Raw genomic sequence first — 15,681 nt, 5'->3', positions numbered from 1 at the left:
CACAATGCAGCAACAGACGAAAGAAGTACAAGAGTTCACTCTCTATCTTTCATTTTGTTAATAAATCATTCAAACATATCTTGTTGTGGTCCTTGCTAGTGAAATACTAAACTAAGCCTAATCTAAAACTCAAAAAAATAATTGAAACCCTTACAGTTTGAAGAATAAACTTGTCTTAAAGTGGCGGTAGACATAATAACTATTTTATGTTTTACTGTATTCTTATTGCTGTGTGCTAACCAAAAAGCAAAATGATGGATGTTTGTATACTGTTGGTGTGGCCTGCAGCAAATTAGTGGGTGCAACCAAATAAATTTATATACAGTAGGCCTAGGATGTCATAAAAGACTCAACAGAGACAGAAAACACAGGAAAACAATCTACACTTGCCATATGGACAATGATACTGTAAAATAAACTAAATAGTGAGAATGGTCTAACTGTAATAAAGTACTTTGTGCCTGTAGGTCATCAGACATTTCCAGCTGCTCAAGAAAGACGTTGTTTCTTTAGATCCTTCGTCCTTATAGAACGAACTACATTTAAACCCATGTAAAAACCAAAGCCCATTGGTTCCAACTGAAGATGTAAATCTTTAAAAACACAGATTCATTTCCAAACAGCTGGTCACTGTACTTTGTAGCAAGCGTTACTCAAACAGGAGAAAAAGGTGAATTTTTTGGGGCTATTTTCAGCTGTGGATTAATCCACTGTGTGTCCAGGGTAATGAAGGAATTTGTCATCCAGGTCAACAGTGTGCCTCACTGATGTGTTTTTAATACGTTTTTGGACAATAGTGGTGCAGAGCAGTGAGGTCTGGCACTGTAAGTCCCACTGTGGATACCAAAGTCAGAATCAGAAGTATGGAAATGTTATGGAAAAGTTTTTGCAATAGACAGAAACGTAATAAAGGTATCTGCTTATATGTGTGTCTGTGTTTCAGTCTCAATTAATCTCTCAAGCTCTGTATTATAATCTGTTTGTCCTGCCTTCTCATCTATTTTTACTCAGACTCTCTGTGTTGGACCATTATCCGTCCTGGGACTTCCCTGCCCTGTCAGTGCCTCATTCCAGATGTTGTGGATCTGAATCTTCAACCACTCCCTCTGTGTGTGTTTGTGTTTTCTCCTGTTTGTGTGAACAGTGTGCTCTGTGTAGGCTGTCCTCTTCCAGGTATCCACAGTGGAGAGGATGTTGTTTGGTTCAGGTCTGCTTGGCGACACCTGAAGTTTCTCAGCTTCTTCCTGGATCCATTCTTCAAATGTGTTTATATGTGTCTATCTATAAATCTGGCATTTTACCAGTTTTGCCAGTTTATTCTGTATATGTGTTACCTATTGCATGTCTGTCTGTCCTGGGAGAAGGATCCCTCCTCTCTTGATCTTCCTGAGGTATCCTGAGTTTTATCCTCATCAAAGGTCTAAGGATGGAGGGTGTTGTACAGATCATGAACCTCCTTGAGGCAAATTTGTGATTTTTGATACTGGGCTCTGTAAATACATTGAACTTGTGTGCCTCTGGAGCCACTGTATCTTTAAACACAGGGGTTCCACATTGATGAGGTCATATCAAAAATCTCTATTATCTCCAAAAGGTTGACACTGAATTGATAAACACACAGATGTGTATGGAAACTGTTTGTATTGTTGATGCTCGTGACAGTGACTGTAATAACCAACATGAGGACGGCGACAACCATGACAAACACAGACAGGGAGTGGAAGCACACCTACCCATATTTCCACATCTACATGCTGTGTGGAAATGAGAGAGAGGAGGAAAAAGTAAGTTGCCGTAGTCATTTTTTCAGACGACACACAAACACACATCTATCCAACAGACAAGACTGTTGGATGAGGAGGTTATGACAGCTCAGTGAATATTTTTGAAATTGAATTTCCCTCCACATAACCCCACATGTGCCTCCATATGGTTTCAGTGGGAAATAGAGTTGAGTTGAGAAGACCAATATCAATATCATGTCTCTGTGTTACACAGAGAGTTGAGACAGGACCTGGTTAGCATAGCTTTGCGTGAAGACTTCATCGATAACCAGATAGGAATGAACACCAAGGATAGGAGACATGAGAGTGATGTCATTCTTCTCAATGAACTCTCAGCAAAAAGCCGAATAAGAGAATTTTTCAAGGTTTCTTTAAGAACACCCAAATTATGTTTATACTGTTTAGCCTGATGTGATGGAGCAAGCCAGGTGGATGGTTGCTGTTTAGTTAAAGTTGGTCATGCTAAAAATGCTAACAAGCGATGACAGAACTGTAATCACAAGTTTTTCTCATTAAACTTACAAAAGTACCCAATTAAAGAATCCAGTTCAATGTATAGCTGTAAAAGCTAAATGCTGATATAATGTAAAAGTATTTTTCTATGTATCTGACACAATAAATGACAATGCAGGAGAACGGCTTTCTTTGTTATATTCTGATGGATCAAGGTTCTGTTATGTTTACTTCCTAAAAAACAGTGATCATGTCTATTCCCTCCCATCAAAGTACCTTCCAGCTCCTAACCAGAAGCCCATTGGTTTACGCCGAGTTCAGAATACACAATATTGTTGTCTGTTATAGAGTTCTAAACTCCTGCTGTGATTCAGCCAAGAGACGGGACAGACTACGTGTTGGTCCCTAGCCAATCATAGCTCACCATCTTTCACAATGTCTTCTTCTGAGAAGAAGAATGTAAACAAAAAAATGGTGGTGTGTTTGATACATGCTGTCTTGTGTTGTGAAAAGAGAAAGGAAAAAAGGACGCTTAGCCTTCGTCTGATTCACAGTTAAACCTCGCAGCACAAAAATCTACATTTCACCATATTTACAGGAAGACTGCCCTGTGCACCCACTGGCCAATGTTTGGAACATGTTGTGAAAAAATTGCCAGACTTTGTTGGTTCTGTTTCCCAGATGCAGCATTAGTTGTAGTCCAATATGATAAGACTAGAGTGGATAAACCCACCCAACACCCATTTCAGTTCCTCAGTCTGACGTCATGTAGTCTGAACCTGACATTATATTTCCCCGTGTTGTTTGTGTGATCCCACACAAAATATTGTTTAAATGTGATGCCCCTTCTTTGTCTTTAAATTCATATAATTAGCTTTAGAAAAGCAGCAGTCATCATAACTTGCTGGTCTATGACCTGCTCATGGTGGAAGAAGAGGCCATACTCAACACTGTGGATCCCAACTGGAAAGGCAACATGTCATTGCAGGAATACAAGGCATTCATGATCAGCAGCAAAACAGAATCCAGTAAGAAGATAGAGTGGCGTCGTCATTAAAGATCAATGTTTTATCTTCCAGTATTTCTCTATTCTCCCCTGATGTTCAACTGAATACAGTCTCACCTACACTGTCTATGAAAACAAGAGAAACTCTCTATATATCTTAGCTGTTTTACTTTTTTTACAAAATACTATTGTAAAGTTTAACAAGCCATCAGTTGCCTCAGTTTTGAAATTCGCCATAGGTTAATGGGTGATGCAAGAAGCCAACAATTAAATCAAGCTGCACTGATTCACTGAACTGATTATGCATCCATCCACCTCCTCTGGACAAGAGGAGGGCTGACCCTGTTTTGTATGTAGCCCAGGAAAACCAAGATAGATTGTGTGTGTAAATGAAGGAGCATTACCATAAATCATATCTGGATTTCATCCAGACACTTGAAAGTACAAGTGCAAATGGGACCAGAGACCCATATAGTGTATCTGTAAACTAAAAACTAACATGCCACTTCAAATGACAAGTGTGAACGGGGCCTCAGACGAGCTAGTTTAGCTGATTCAAACAGCCAAAACCTTCTTCCTCTGTCTTCCTGTTCTTCATCTTCAGATTCACCCATGGCTGCCTAACTAAGCACAGCTTGTGTTGTAACAGTAATGTGTCCAATAAGACACCGTCATTACACGGGACATTATATCCCATTTGCCACTGTCAGCATTTAAATGTAACCAGCACTGATCTAAACCAAATATCATTTAAATGAATGGTGTGATGTAATGTGTAAACTATGGTTGCACTCCCTTCGCATTCCTCTTTTTATGTAATGGCAAGCGAAGGAAATGCTGTCTCATATGTCATCTGTGTATCATCAGGTATGACATTCATGGTCAGAGACAGAGTTTTTTCAGGTAGTCACCAGAAGCCATGTGAAAAAAAATTTTTCTGCTCTGTATTGTTGATGATGGTTACCACGGTCGCACAGAGCACTAGATTCAGTCATGTGCAGCATGTGCTGTTTTATGTGCCGTGCAAAGAGCACAGAGCAATGCTGTGCTGGGCGGGTTTTTGGAGCTTACGCTGTTCTATGGTCTCTGTGTATGGTGTATGCCAAACACGTACTGTAGCCGCTGAAGCTTCACTTCACACTTCTGCAAAATGCCTGGCTTACTAATGAACAGCAAACACACAGAATCCTCTAAAACACACAGTCACCTGAACTTTCTCACTCACTCACACTATACACATAAATCTCTCCCCAGGCTTTAGCACTGTCAGCCCTTTCATGTAAAGACTACAGAGACAGGCTCTTCAACACACACACACACACACACACACACACATTTTGGTGTGTGTGTGTGTGTGTGTGTGTGTGTGTGTGTGTGTGTGTTTTGTTTTCCTCAGTGCCTCAAATGTGTGTGTTAATGTGGGTTTTATGCTTTTCGTTACAAGTGGATGATGTAGGTTTGTGCTCAGATAAATAATCCATTGTGTGTGTGTGTGTGTGTGTGTGTGTGTGTGTGTGTGTGTGTGTGTGTGTGTGTGTGTGTGAGTGTGTTTTGTGTGCGTGCGTGTGTGTGTGTGTGTCTCATGGCTTTGGTCTTGATGCCTGCTGACAGTGAGAAAGGAGAAATTAATAACCCTTCCCTCACTTCATTAAAAAAACTGCAAGTCATGATGAAATTTGACATGACTCCCATCTCTATTAGATCCTCCGCCACCACAACGCTACCTCTGCACTGCGGCTCTGTGTAGGTTTTCTTAAACTGCACATGATTAAAGCTGCTCACTTGAACTATTCAGATAATACAGGACTGTTTGTCAGTATGTGTATATAAAATAAAAAACCTGCAGCTGAAGCTACCCTCACAAAAAGGAAAACCATAAAGTCTACCTACAACTACACCTCATATTCTCTAACTCTGTGTTTGACACATTGTTACGTTTTCATATCATCTGTAAAGAACGTACTGTCATTTCTATAAAGTCAAGTGAATCATTCTGTATTCATACTGTATATAGTAGATATATAAATGCAGACCATGTCTGCAAACGTCTGATGCAATTCTTGCCATCTAATGAGAATTCTCCAAGCCCAATTAAAGGTAACTTTGATGACATCATCAGGGTTATTTTCACAAACCTGACAGAGCTCCTCCGGAGTCACACTAGATATTATACGGCTCTATATTCCATACAGACTGAACAGCATTAACCATCCTGAATAAATTGATCTTCATGTGAAAAATAGGTGCAGTAGGGTTATATGTTATATGAAAACTGATCTTTTATGCGCATTTGCTTATCTGTATTGAATTCTACTCTATTCATATTTTTTAAGATAACTATTCAATTCTACCATATTAGTGTTGATTGTGTAAAAAGCTTTTGAGAGAGTTATCATACAGTAAAAATCTCTCACTGATGCAACCCTACAGTGCATTAAAGTTAGGTACTCCATGTAAATCAGCTGATTGAAGGCTCTGTCCTGAGGTATGCTAAGTTTCTCTCTGAGCCGGACGATGATTTGAGCTCCGCAGTGTGTCTCATGTGTGGTAAAAACCAATATGACCACTGAAAGATTATTCCAGATATGACTAGTTTAAAAATACTAGATAGAATTAGAAATCAATTGCATCAGATGCATAAATGTACTGAAAGAGTGAGACACTGTCTACTTCTGCTCTGTTTGGATGAGGTATAACTGATGGAAGTGTGTAGCTGACTTTAAGAATGAACTGATCAGTAAGTGGACTCTCCGCCTCCTTCTCTGTGTTTCATCAGGCCGCTGTCTCAGTCTTCCAGTCTCACCTGATCTGAGAACAACCTACTGTGCATTCATTCATCCTCCCTCCCCTGGTGTGTGTGTGTGTGTGTGTGTGTGTGTGTGTGTGTGTGTGTGTGTGTGTGTGTGTGTGTGTGTGTGTGTGTGTGCTTGTGTGCGTCTCACACTCACCCCCTCAGCCTTCTCCTCTGTGTTGGCCAGCATCTCCTGAAGGGCTCGTACCGACAGCGACTGCTCCAACACGAAGGTGCAGATGGACAGATCTGGAGGCACATTCTGACACAACAGGAACACTTTAGATGATTCATTCATGTTTTTATACAGAACACAATACAAAAAATGATTTATATAAATCTTGATACAGTTTTATTTTGTTAACAATGACTGAATGTTCCAATGCATCCAGTGACTGGACGAGGCTGAAGGTTAGTCAAGGATTAGGAGAGTGAATCCTTAAAGAAATAAGATAATGTAACCGAGTGTTACCATGAAATAACACAGAGATGCCTAATCTAAAGGACTAAGAAGAAGAAGTTTAGAGAGTAGTGGACATTGTTGCAAGTAATGCAGAAATATATATTTTTTTTAAATATCTCATAAATAGATTTATTTATGATTGATCTGCAGATTTACTTTAGTGGATGAAGGCTTTTGATAAAACAGGCAAATACAAATATTTGATTACAAAGAAATACACAAATATAAATCATTATTTGAGTAAGAAGGTATTGATATCTTCCACGTATCTAAAATAGATAAGGAATGAACTGCTGTGTGACTGTGTTCACAGAAATAAAACCTCCTTCAGCTATTTTGTTTTGTTTTCTTAAGATAATTACCGTCTCAGGATTTTGACATAACATAATGCATCAACCAGAATAATAAAAAATAGTCTCTGCCAGTCATGACACTTCTCACATTTGACATCAGTTGATGACAGTAATTATAAATGACTGCAGCCGTAACTAAGGGAAAAACCCTGTGATATTGTAGAATGTTCCTGCAGGGACTGATGTGTGCCTGTAGTCAACAATTAATCCCAGCAGCCTGTAGTGACTAAATGATATTAGTCATTGTAATATTCCTATAATTACTACTGCAGGGACTAATAATGCCTTCTGCTGTATATCAGTGAGCCACAGAGGTTGAGCTGTGCTATGCTCCAACTGCTAAGAAGTTGTATTCTCTACTGCCTACATAATGTTACATTCCACCTTTATTCAAAGTATTTGGACATTCTCAGTTACGTCCTGGATTACATTAATTTACCAAGAGGACAAAAACAGATTACTGTTAACCTGAGCTGGATAACTTGTACAGCTCATCACTGAACACATCCTCTAAAATATTAAAAAAGCACACAAGTTTTCCATTTTCTTACATCGTCATTTTTGTAGCTTTTAGTTTTTGTGTTTATGTTCGCAAACTCACAATTTTCAAATGACCCCATGAGGGATAAATAAAGTATCATCTATCATTCTTGAGCTTAAAATCACTAAAGTCTGCAGTGATACATATTCTACCAATCAACCCACTCGGTGGAACCCATCTGATGGCCTGCCATCATTTCAACAAACAGTTGGGGCCTTTCTATTGGCTATTTGACATTGTCTCAGTACAGTTAGTTGTAGAATATTTCCTTTGTATCAACATACTATTAGCCACATGTTTCCATATGTACAGTTGAACACAGCCAATACAATAGCATTCAAGGTGAATTACACCATGTTAGTTCTTTATCAAAGTCATCAAAATATGTCATTGGCAAATATGCATAATTTAATGTTTAACATGTATAATGTCTGAAAGCTACTGTATATCTGAGATGAGGAGGACTTTGTCAGCCTTCAGCAAGATTTCTACACGACTGTTTTAAGGAAATTCAGTATCAAATGTGTGACCTGCATCACAATATTGTCTTGCTGCATGTTCACCTGAGAGTTAACAATAAACTGACTTAGTGGCATCACAGATGAGAGGGACGTACATTAAGGAAACACAGGATGGCAGATTTACAAGTGCTTTGTTGATTTGGGGGGTCTATTGAGCAGGAAGTAATCAGGGGATCAATTGTCTTTAAAGAACACTCCGAGCTGACAGATCGAGTTGTTCATGTAGCCTGCCAAATGTACTGAGGGTAATGGTGATGAAGAGTTACTCCAACTAATATGCTTAACTGATCTTAATGACTGACAAGTTGTTTTAGCAAAAAAGCTACAGCATGCCACTACACAGACAGACACCTTACCAGACATATAATGAATGAATAAAACCACAATACAGAAGATACACCACATCAAATCAAAGAGATAGCGGACTGTGGTGTGTCCAGTCCTGATAACAAATTGACTGATGAGACAATATGGTAAAAATATTTGAGGGGGCTTTTGTGGAAGAGGAGTTGTATGATTGATTTTAAGCATATTTTTTGACCTGGACCTTCCAGTGTTTTGTTTCAAAGTGACTAGTACTGGGGCAGAGGCCGTTTTAATGGGCACATTTTGACGGTGCACCCAAAAATTCTTTTATGACGCATTTCACAGTGCTCTCACACAATACTGGACCAAATTCAAAACCTGCTGTCCCCTTTTTGTTACTTTGAAACAATATGGGAAAATAATGTCCAGGTAAAAAAATACAAAGTATTACATGTATTACAAGTACATACATGTCTACTGATATCCATCTATTTCATGCTAATGCAAATAGAAATGTGTTATTGTTGCTTCACTATGGCCTAGAAGACAGCTTCAAGGTTCCTTGGTTCACTAAAGTCTTATTTGGTGTTTGTGGTGAGTGCTCTCTAACCTCTAGTAGGTGTCCAGTTGGGTTAACACCGATTAATTTTTAATGAGAATGAAAATCATATGAAACATATGCTACGGCCTTCACATTCAGTGACCCCTCATGCCTCTTTTATGCTCACTTTTTTTTTTACTTCTTTGACTTCTCACCTGACTGACATTCTGTTGTTCATGTGGCACAGAGGAGTTTAGAAGAGCTTGAATTGTTACCTTGGAGTTGGAGATGGATTCAAGGAAGCAGAGTCTGTTTCCGAAGCCTTCAGCAGCCAGACAGAGTTTCTGTTGCTCCTTATGGATTGTGGCTGAGCACTGTAGGACCACCTCATCATCCTATACAAACACATACACACACACAGATATGATTACAAATCAAGACATGCATTAACCCAGGGTCAGTTACAGTCAGATTTTATGTTGCTCATCAGAGGTGGTGGCTAAAATCTCAGGATCTCATCTAATCAGCTGATCATTTGATGCATTATGAAAAGACTGGAGTTGGTGCACAAAAAAACAAAAATGTCTTTACTTCAACTGATCAACTAAAAATTCAATTCAATCTAGGAGGCATCTACATATGTACATACGTACATACATACATACATACATACATACATACATACATACACATACATAAATCTGTATCCTCATTAGGGTCGTGGGGGGCTGGAGCCAGCTGACATTGGGCGTGGAGGCATCTAGAGAACTATAAAATTCTAAAGATATAATGACCTTTAAATAACAAACAGTGTTTGTTTGATTGAGCCTTTGAGCTTTGAGTCATGTTCAGTTTGATCCTGTTCTGGTCAGTGTTTTGTTCTTTCTGCCGCTCACACTCTCTAGAAACATGATGACACTCCTTCCTGCGGTGTTGTAGCTCTGCTCGACTGATCCAGATACAGTTACGTTAAATAAGCAGAAGACAGAGCCCGTTCATTTTCGATTAGGCAGATGTCACGTTCCATTCTCTTCATCTCATGCAAGTGCTTCAGTAAGACAGGCACAAGCACACAGTGGCATTACAACAGAAACTAGCAATGTAACTCGCTTTGTCATTCAATCACTTGCACACACACACACACACACACACACACACACACACAGGCCAAGTGTAGTGCACACTGAGGCACAGTATGTCCTTCCTAAGTGATCATGTAGCTATGATAAGGTTCCTATCAGCCAGTCAGACAGCAACAGCACTACAGCATGTCCTGCATCTAAGCGTTACAATCAATTAAAAATCTGTCACAGCAGTTAATCCTGCTGTAACTGAGATCTAATCAGCATACATCTGTTTGTCTGTCTAATAGCTGTCGAGCCATACATGGTTGTGTGGACTAAAACCCCATCAGAAACTACACAATTGTGTGTACAATTACAAGTGTGTGTCACACAACATCAGCAAGTAAGAACCCTGGAAGCAACGACAAGCAGCAAACAATGCTTTTCTGAGCCTTTCCAGTTATTTTATTTTTTTATTTATTTATATACTTTATTAATCCTGCTGTAGGAAAATTTAATTTACATTTAGTCATTAGACATTTTCATCCAAAGCGAGGTCCTCTCTGAAGAGCTGGAGATCTTCAGGAGGTTTTTAAAGGTAGAGAGGGACGCCCCTGATCCGGTAGGAACTGGTAGGTCGATCCACTAACAGGGAACAACAGACGAGAAAAGTTTGAATTGTCCTGAGCATACAGGTGTCATTCAGAGCGCAACAGTCAGGAGGTAACATAGGTGGTGTAGGTGGGTGCAGAACTAGAGACTACTTTGTAGTCAAGCAGGGATTTGAATATAATGTGGGCTGCTAAAGGTAGAGCTTGATGAGCAGCGGGGTATCGTGTGCCTTTTTGGGTTGTTTGAAAATCAGACATGCTGTATTGAAAGGGTTTCACTGTGCAGACTGGGAGGCCCGTCAGGAGATGGGTACCATGTTGAGTCAGGTATGGTCTGATTTTCCTTACGTTGTAAAGAGTGAAGCAGCGCAAGGCAATGTGATCACAGCAGGTGAGTTGGTCATCGATGATGATTCCTAAGTTTCTTGCTACCTTGGCAGGGGCAAAAGACACTGAGTCAGTCAGTGATGTTGATGTCATGGTGTATAGTAGGTTTGGAATAGAATATCTATTTAATATCTATTTATAATATCTATCTATAGAACCAATCACTATTCAAATTGCAATCACAATATTGGTCAGAAAAATTACTTTCTTAATAATATTCAGCAGAACAGAAAAGCCGACAAACACAGACTGTAACTGAAGTGACTGTGTAATTACAGCAAAGGTGGGTCACATTAGGTTATGTGTCAGTTAGTGGTATTTGTGGGTCGCACACGAGGCCTCAGCAAATTGAATGCAATTGTTAATTGATTATATGTTGAACAGTGAGCTACGGAGAGCTGTGTTCTCTCACTCTGAGGCATGAAATGATGAAGATGTGTCTGTAAATGTGCAGTTGCCGGAGGGAGATCACAGCAAGCCATCAGACTCAGTCATTAAGAGAACAGACACAATCACATGCCTGCATCTGCCAATGGGCACACAGAGTCAGGTGCATCACAGTCTTTACTACATTTCAGTCATTCCTCTCTCTTTCTCTCTAAAAAAGGCGATCTCATCTGTAAGCTTTGCTTTGGTTTAGTTTCTGTCTGCATTTGTTTGTTGATGAACTGAAACCAATGTGGAGCTCAGAGCACAGTTGGCGACCCAACTACGCAGTCAAGTGTGCGACCCTGTAGGGGACAAGCGGAGCAACTTTGGGAAACTAGTTGTTCATGAAAGCCAGTATCCTCCCATTACATTCTGTTTATGTTGTGGCCTGTTGGTACATACATGAGTGGAAATTAAATCCATAGACCCAGCCCCAACTAGGGTCTAGGGACTTAAAGCTAGTCTCACTAACAAAACTTCCAACCAACATCAGTTTATTTTAATAGACAGGATAAAACATGGATAAGAAGCTCATTGTGGTGGCTCTGGCCTCCGCCATATTGGCAGTCATACCTCTGTTGGCTCCCCACAAATACAAAAATAGGCAAAGACGTGACAATTCTAAGTGTTTCAACCTGTCGACATATGAGGGGTTTCAGTCGTGTTTTTCAGAACACAGCCCTCGTTACTTGAGAGAAGCTAGCTAGCCATGTAGCACAATGATGTTTCTATGATTAATCCCATCTACTAAGCTCTCATCTTATTACAACTGTTTCACCAGCTCACTAAACACCAGTTGATGAGTGCATCACCTGAACTATTTGAATTGCTGAACGAACCAAAGCCGTGGCTGCTGATTCAGAATTCTGGTATCAGGCTAGCTGATGGCTCCGTATATCTTCACATAATGCTTCATACAGTCATAAAGTAAGAGGAACTTGTGGGGAAGTTGCAAAGTTTCTCTCATAAATCAACATACATTAGGATGAACGAGGGCTTCTTTGTTGTTCCATCATTTATGAGGGCTCTCCACCACTAGAAATGCAAAGACACTGGAAAACGGCCAGGTCTCTCCCGGGGGGATAATTCTGGTGAATAGTCTGCTGCAGTGTTTCTCTGAGGCTGCAGCTTGATGCTGTTGGCGAACAGCAGCTATGGGCAGGCTTCTGGCTACTATACCACACAAGAAGAACGCCATTTTATACATGCAGCTGAAAATAATCAAACTGAATGCAGTTACAAGTGGAGAACGTTGCAGTTGTCATATGCTCCCTTGAGAATTCATCAGTCACTGCGGTCCTGCTTAATTATCTAGACGTGTGGTCTGAGGGAATACCATCAGACACACACACGCACACACACAGCCATGTAAGGTTTGTTGGAAACTGGCGTAATGTCTGGCACATACAATCCACACCCACATATATGCACACACAAGGAGCTGGCAGATAGCTGAGATATCCACTATGGCTATCATTAACTTGAATAATGCCTTAGTGACATTTATAACGGCTGACACACACACTGTACCCTACAGGAAGAGGTCTGGTGTCTGTCAGCAGTAGTGTGCATCCCCAGCCTTCTATGGAGAGAGAGAGAAAATCATAGAGAGACCCCGTAAATCAATGGAAAAGAGACACAGACTTCTAGAAGCTGAGTCAGAGAGAAAATATACACAAGAACAAACTAAACTAACGACTTCATATGTTGTTCTCTGGTTTTAAATACACATAGACACATCAGTGTTTTCATACACAGTGTCACACTGTTGTAAAAATGATTAACGATTCATATTTCCTGATCAGCTGCTGCTATCAAACAACTGGGTAAGGTTTATGGAGAGGTTGTGGTTCAAGTTAGTATTACTTTGATTAGTTTAGATTAAAGATTATACAACGATTGTGGTCAAAAGAAACCAACACTGACTTGACAATACTGAGTCTAATGTTTATGGACTGATCCATCCATCCCCACCTCCTCCCCCGGGAGGCTTTGTGTAGCTTTATTATGATCATACTACTTCCATTATTGCCACAGCATGAAGATGCCTTTAATGTTGTACTCATGTAAACATGGTAGGTTTACAGCATACAATTTTGTGAGTTTGTTCACTAAATCTGACTAATCTGGAGATTTCCAGCTTGTGTGAGTATTATAATGATATCACTGCATATATGAGAACTAACAGAGAGTTGTTCAAAATGCAGTTTGCATTACGATTGTGGTCATTATTAAAGAATGTTGACTAGTGATGAAGGAGCGGAAAACCAACAGCAGCAACATTCAAAAGTCAAAGTGTTTTTCAGCTAATGCAACATATTCCAGCAATAATAAAAAAGAACTCTCTCCCTTTGGTATGAGTTCAAATGTTGACATGTTTGACCGGTCTGCAAACTAATGTTACTGTATACTGTTCCAGGCTGTATGTGCAACAGCAAACATACATAAATGTTATAAAATGTTATTTATACTGTGTTCCACTCTCGGTCAGCAGGGGGTGCTGCAGGACCCCAACCATCCTCTCTTCACACACCTGCTGCTGGAGTCAAGAAAGTTCTTAATAATGTTACGCAGAGTGTTATTGAAGATTTTTTTTTACATTAGGAATGATGACTGGATTTTCAACATGTTGAAGGAGAGCTGATCAGAAAACTGTGCTCTGGAAAGGTCCAGAGAAGTTACTAAGAAAAGTGAAAGAATGAAGTGCATTTCACTTGATTGAAAGAATGGAAATGGAAAAAAATGTGTGAAGTTTCACACACAGACACACAAAGCATGGGTTGTCTTGGGTTACACTATATGAGGGTCTTTAAAAATATTCATCAGTGTGCAGTGCATATATTGAGTGTGCGTGTGTGTGTGTGTGTGTGTGTTAGCTATAGCGACAGAATGGTTTCCCTTGCTCGAGAAAAACACTCTCTTAGGCTGCATCTGCCCTCCTCCCACACACACAGAAATAGACTAACATAAATTAGCATGTCTTCTAATCTACGCAATCACACACACACACACACAAATAAAATTGTGCACAAGCATAAAAAACTGAAAAAAAATTAGAAATGTGCACAAACGCACAAAAGCGCATTAGAGTCCACGGCCAGTGTTCAGCAGTCTACACTCAGCACAGAGCTGAATACACAGCATCTTACACAACAGCTTATTCAACAGTAGCAGTCAGTGGAAACATTAAATATGACCTTCCTGAAACACAGTGCAGGATCGAGAGAGAGAGAGACAGAGAGAGAGAGAGATGCTAAAGAGGCCTGCTTGTAATCCAAAGATAGACATGCAGGATCAGGGAAAATGATTAATCCTTCTGTGACAAGAGAGAGGGAGACAAAGAGATTTAAAGTGAAGAACAATTAAAGATGTTAGCTGGTGTTTTTTACTTTACTAATAGTAAAGTAAAAAACACCAGCTAACATCTTTAATTCCATCCTTTGAGTCCACCAATCCAAAGTGCAGTAAAAGTCCCAAGTTCATGAGGAGAATCTATAAAATGACACTTGATGGAACAATGCAAAGGAGTGTTTGATTTTTTTTCATTTTTTTAAGATGTTCTCAGTCTAGTATTATCCTACATGGTTCTTATTGTCCATAGATCTTATGAAAAGACTAAAACCAACAGTGTGTTACGTGTTTCTCAATACTTTTGGATTTCTCTATATTGTGTCAGGCTCTCTGCCCCATGCCCATCGGTTCCTACTGTAGACGTAAATCCCAGTGCAATGATGTGTCTCATTTATGTGTCTTTAATAGCTGTTTGACAGCTTGAACTCGACCGGTCGTGGCCCACTATGAGCCAGGTACTGCTCAAGGTTTCTGCTACTTAAAGGAAGTTTTTCCTCGCCTTCAAGTGCTTGATCATACTGGAATTGTTGGTTTCTGTAAATAATATTATAAAGAGTGCGGCCTAGATCTGCTCTATATGGAAAGTGTCACGAGATAATATCTGTTATGATTTGGTTCTATATAAATAAAACTGACTGGATGGATGACCTGTTGTGAACAAATAGTTTCCATCAGCCAGGACATCATTTCTCCATACCTTTCCATATTTGTTTTGCAACAGTGCAACAAACTATAAATGACAGTTACATATTCAGCAGACACAGAGCTACATTAGCATTCTTTTGTTATGGTTAGGATTTTTAGAAGTATCCATACTTTGTGTGTAAAATGATCTAACCTCTGTTATTTAAACATTCAAGAGTATCTAAAGTGCCAAAGTTATTTAAAAAAACAGATCTACAATCAGAAATGCGACACACACAATCAATTAACTAGTGGACATTATTCCCCTCCCTGTGTTCAGCTGACAATCACGAATGCTGTGCTGCAGAGACACAAAGAGAGATTATCTGGTATTACGTTGAAGACACAAACACATGGCATGGAACAGGTAAAGCGACAGCGAACACACCTATGTTG

At 39.7% G+C, this 15,681-nt stretch overlaps 1 protein-coding gene across 10 annotated transcripts in view; it reads right to left on the bottom strand.

The window, feature by feature from the left end:
* The window catches only part of ryr2a (ryanodine receptor 2a (cardiac)), a 135,655-nt gene that overhangs the window by 78,571 nt on the left and 41,403 nt on the right, over nt 1-15,681 (bottom strand). For 8 of the 10 annotated variants that reach the window (XM_027289387.1, XM_027289392.1, XM_027289389.1 and 5 more), the window contains exons 2-4: nt 9,035-9,154; nt 6,192-6,296; nt 1,734-1,754 (exon numbers count right to left, since the gene is read on the bottom strand). In XM_027289387.1, the coding sequence (XP_027145188.1) occupies nt 1,734-1,754; nt 6,192-6,296; nt 9,035-9,154 (246 nt within the window). The remainder of the gene's footprint in view (nt 1-1,733; nt 1,755-6,191; nt 6,297-9,034; nt 9,155-15,681) is intronic. The other 2 variants (XM_027289394.1, XM_027289395.1) reach the window with 1 other exon arrangement.

Source organism: Larimichthys crocea, chromosome XVI (genome assembly GCF_000972845.2).
Source record: "Larimichthys crocea isolate SSNF chromosome XVI, L_crocea_2.0, whole genome shotgun sequence".
Classification (NCBI taxonomy): Eukaryota; Metazoa; Chordata; class Actinopteri; family Sciaenidae; genus Larimichthys; species Larimichthys crocea.
Note: the sequence above shows the minus strand (reverse complement) of the source record. Positions and strands in the feature narration are given on the sequence as shown.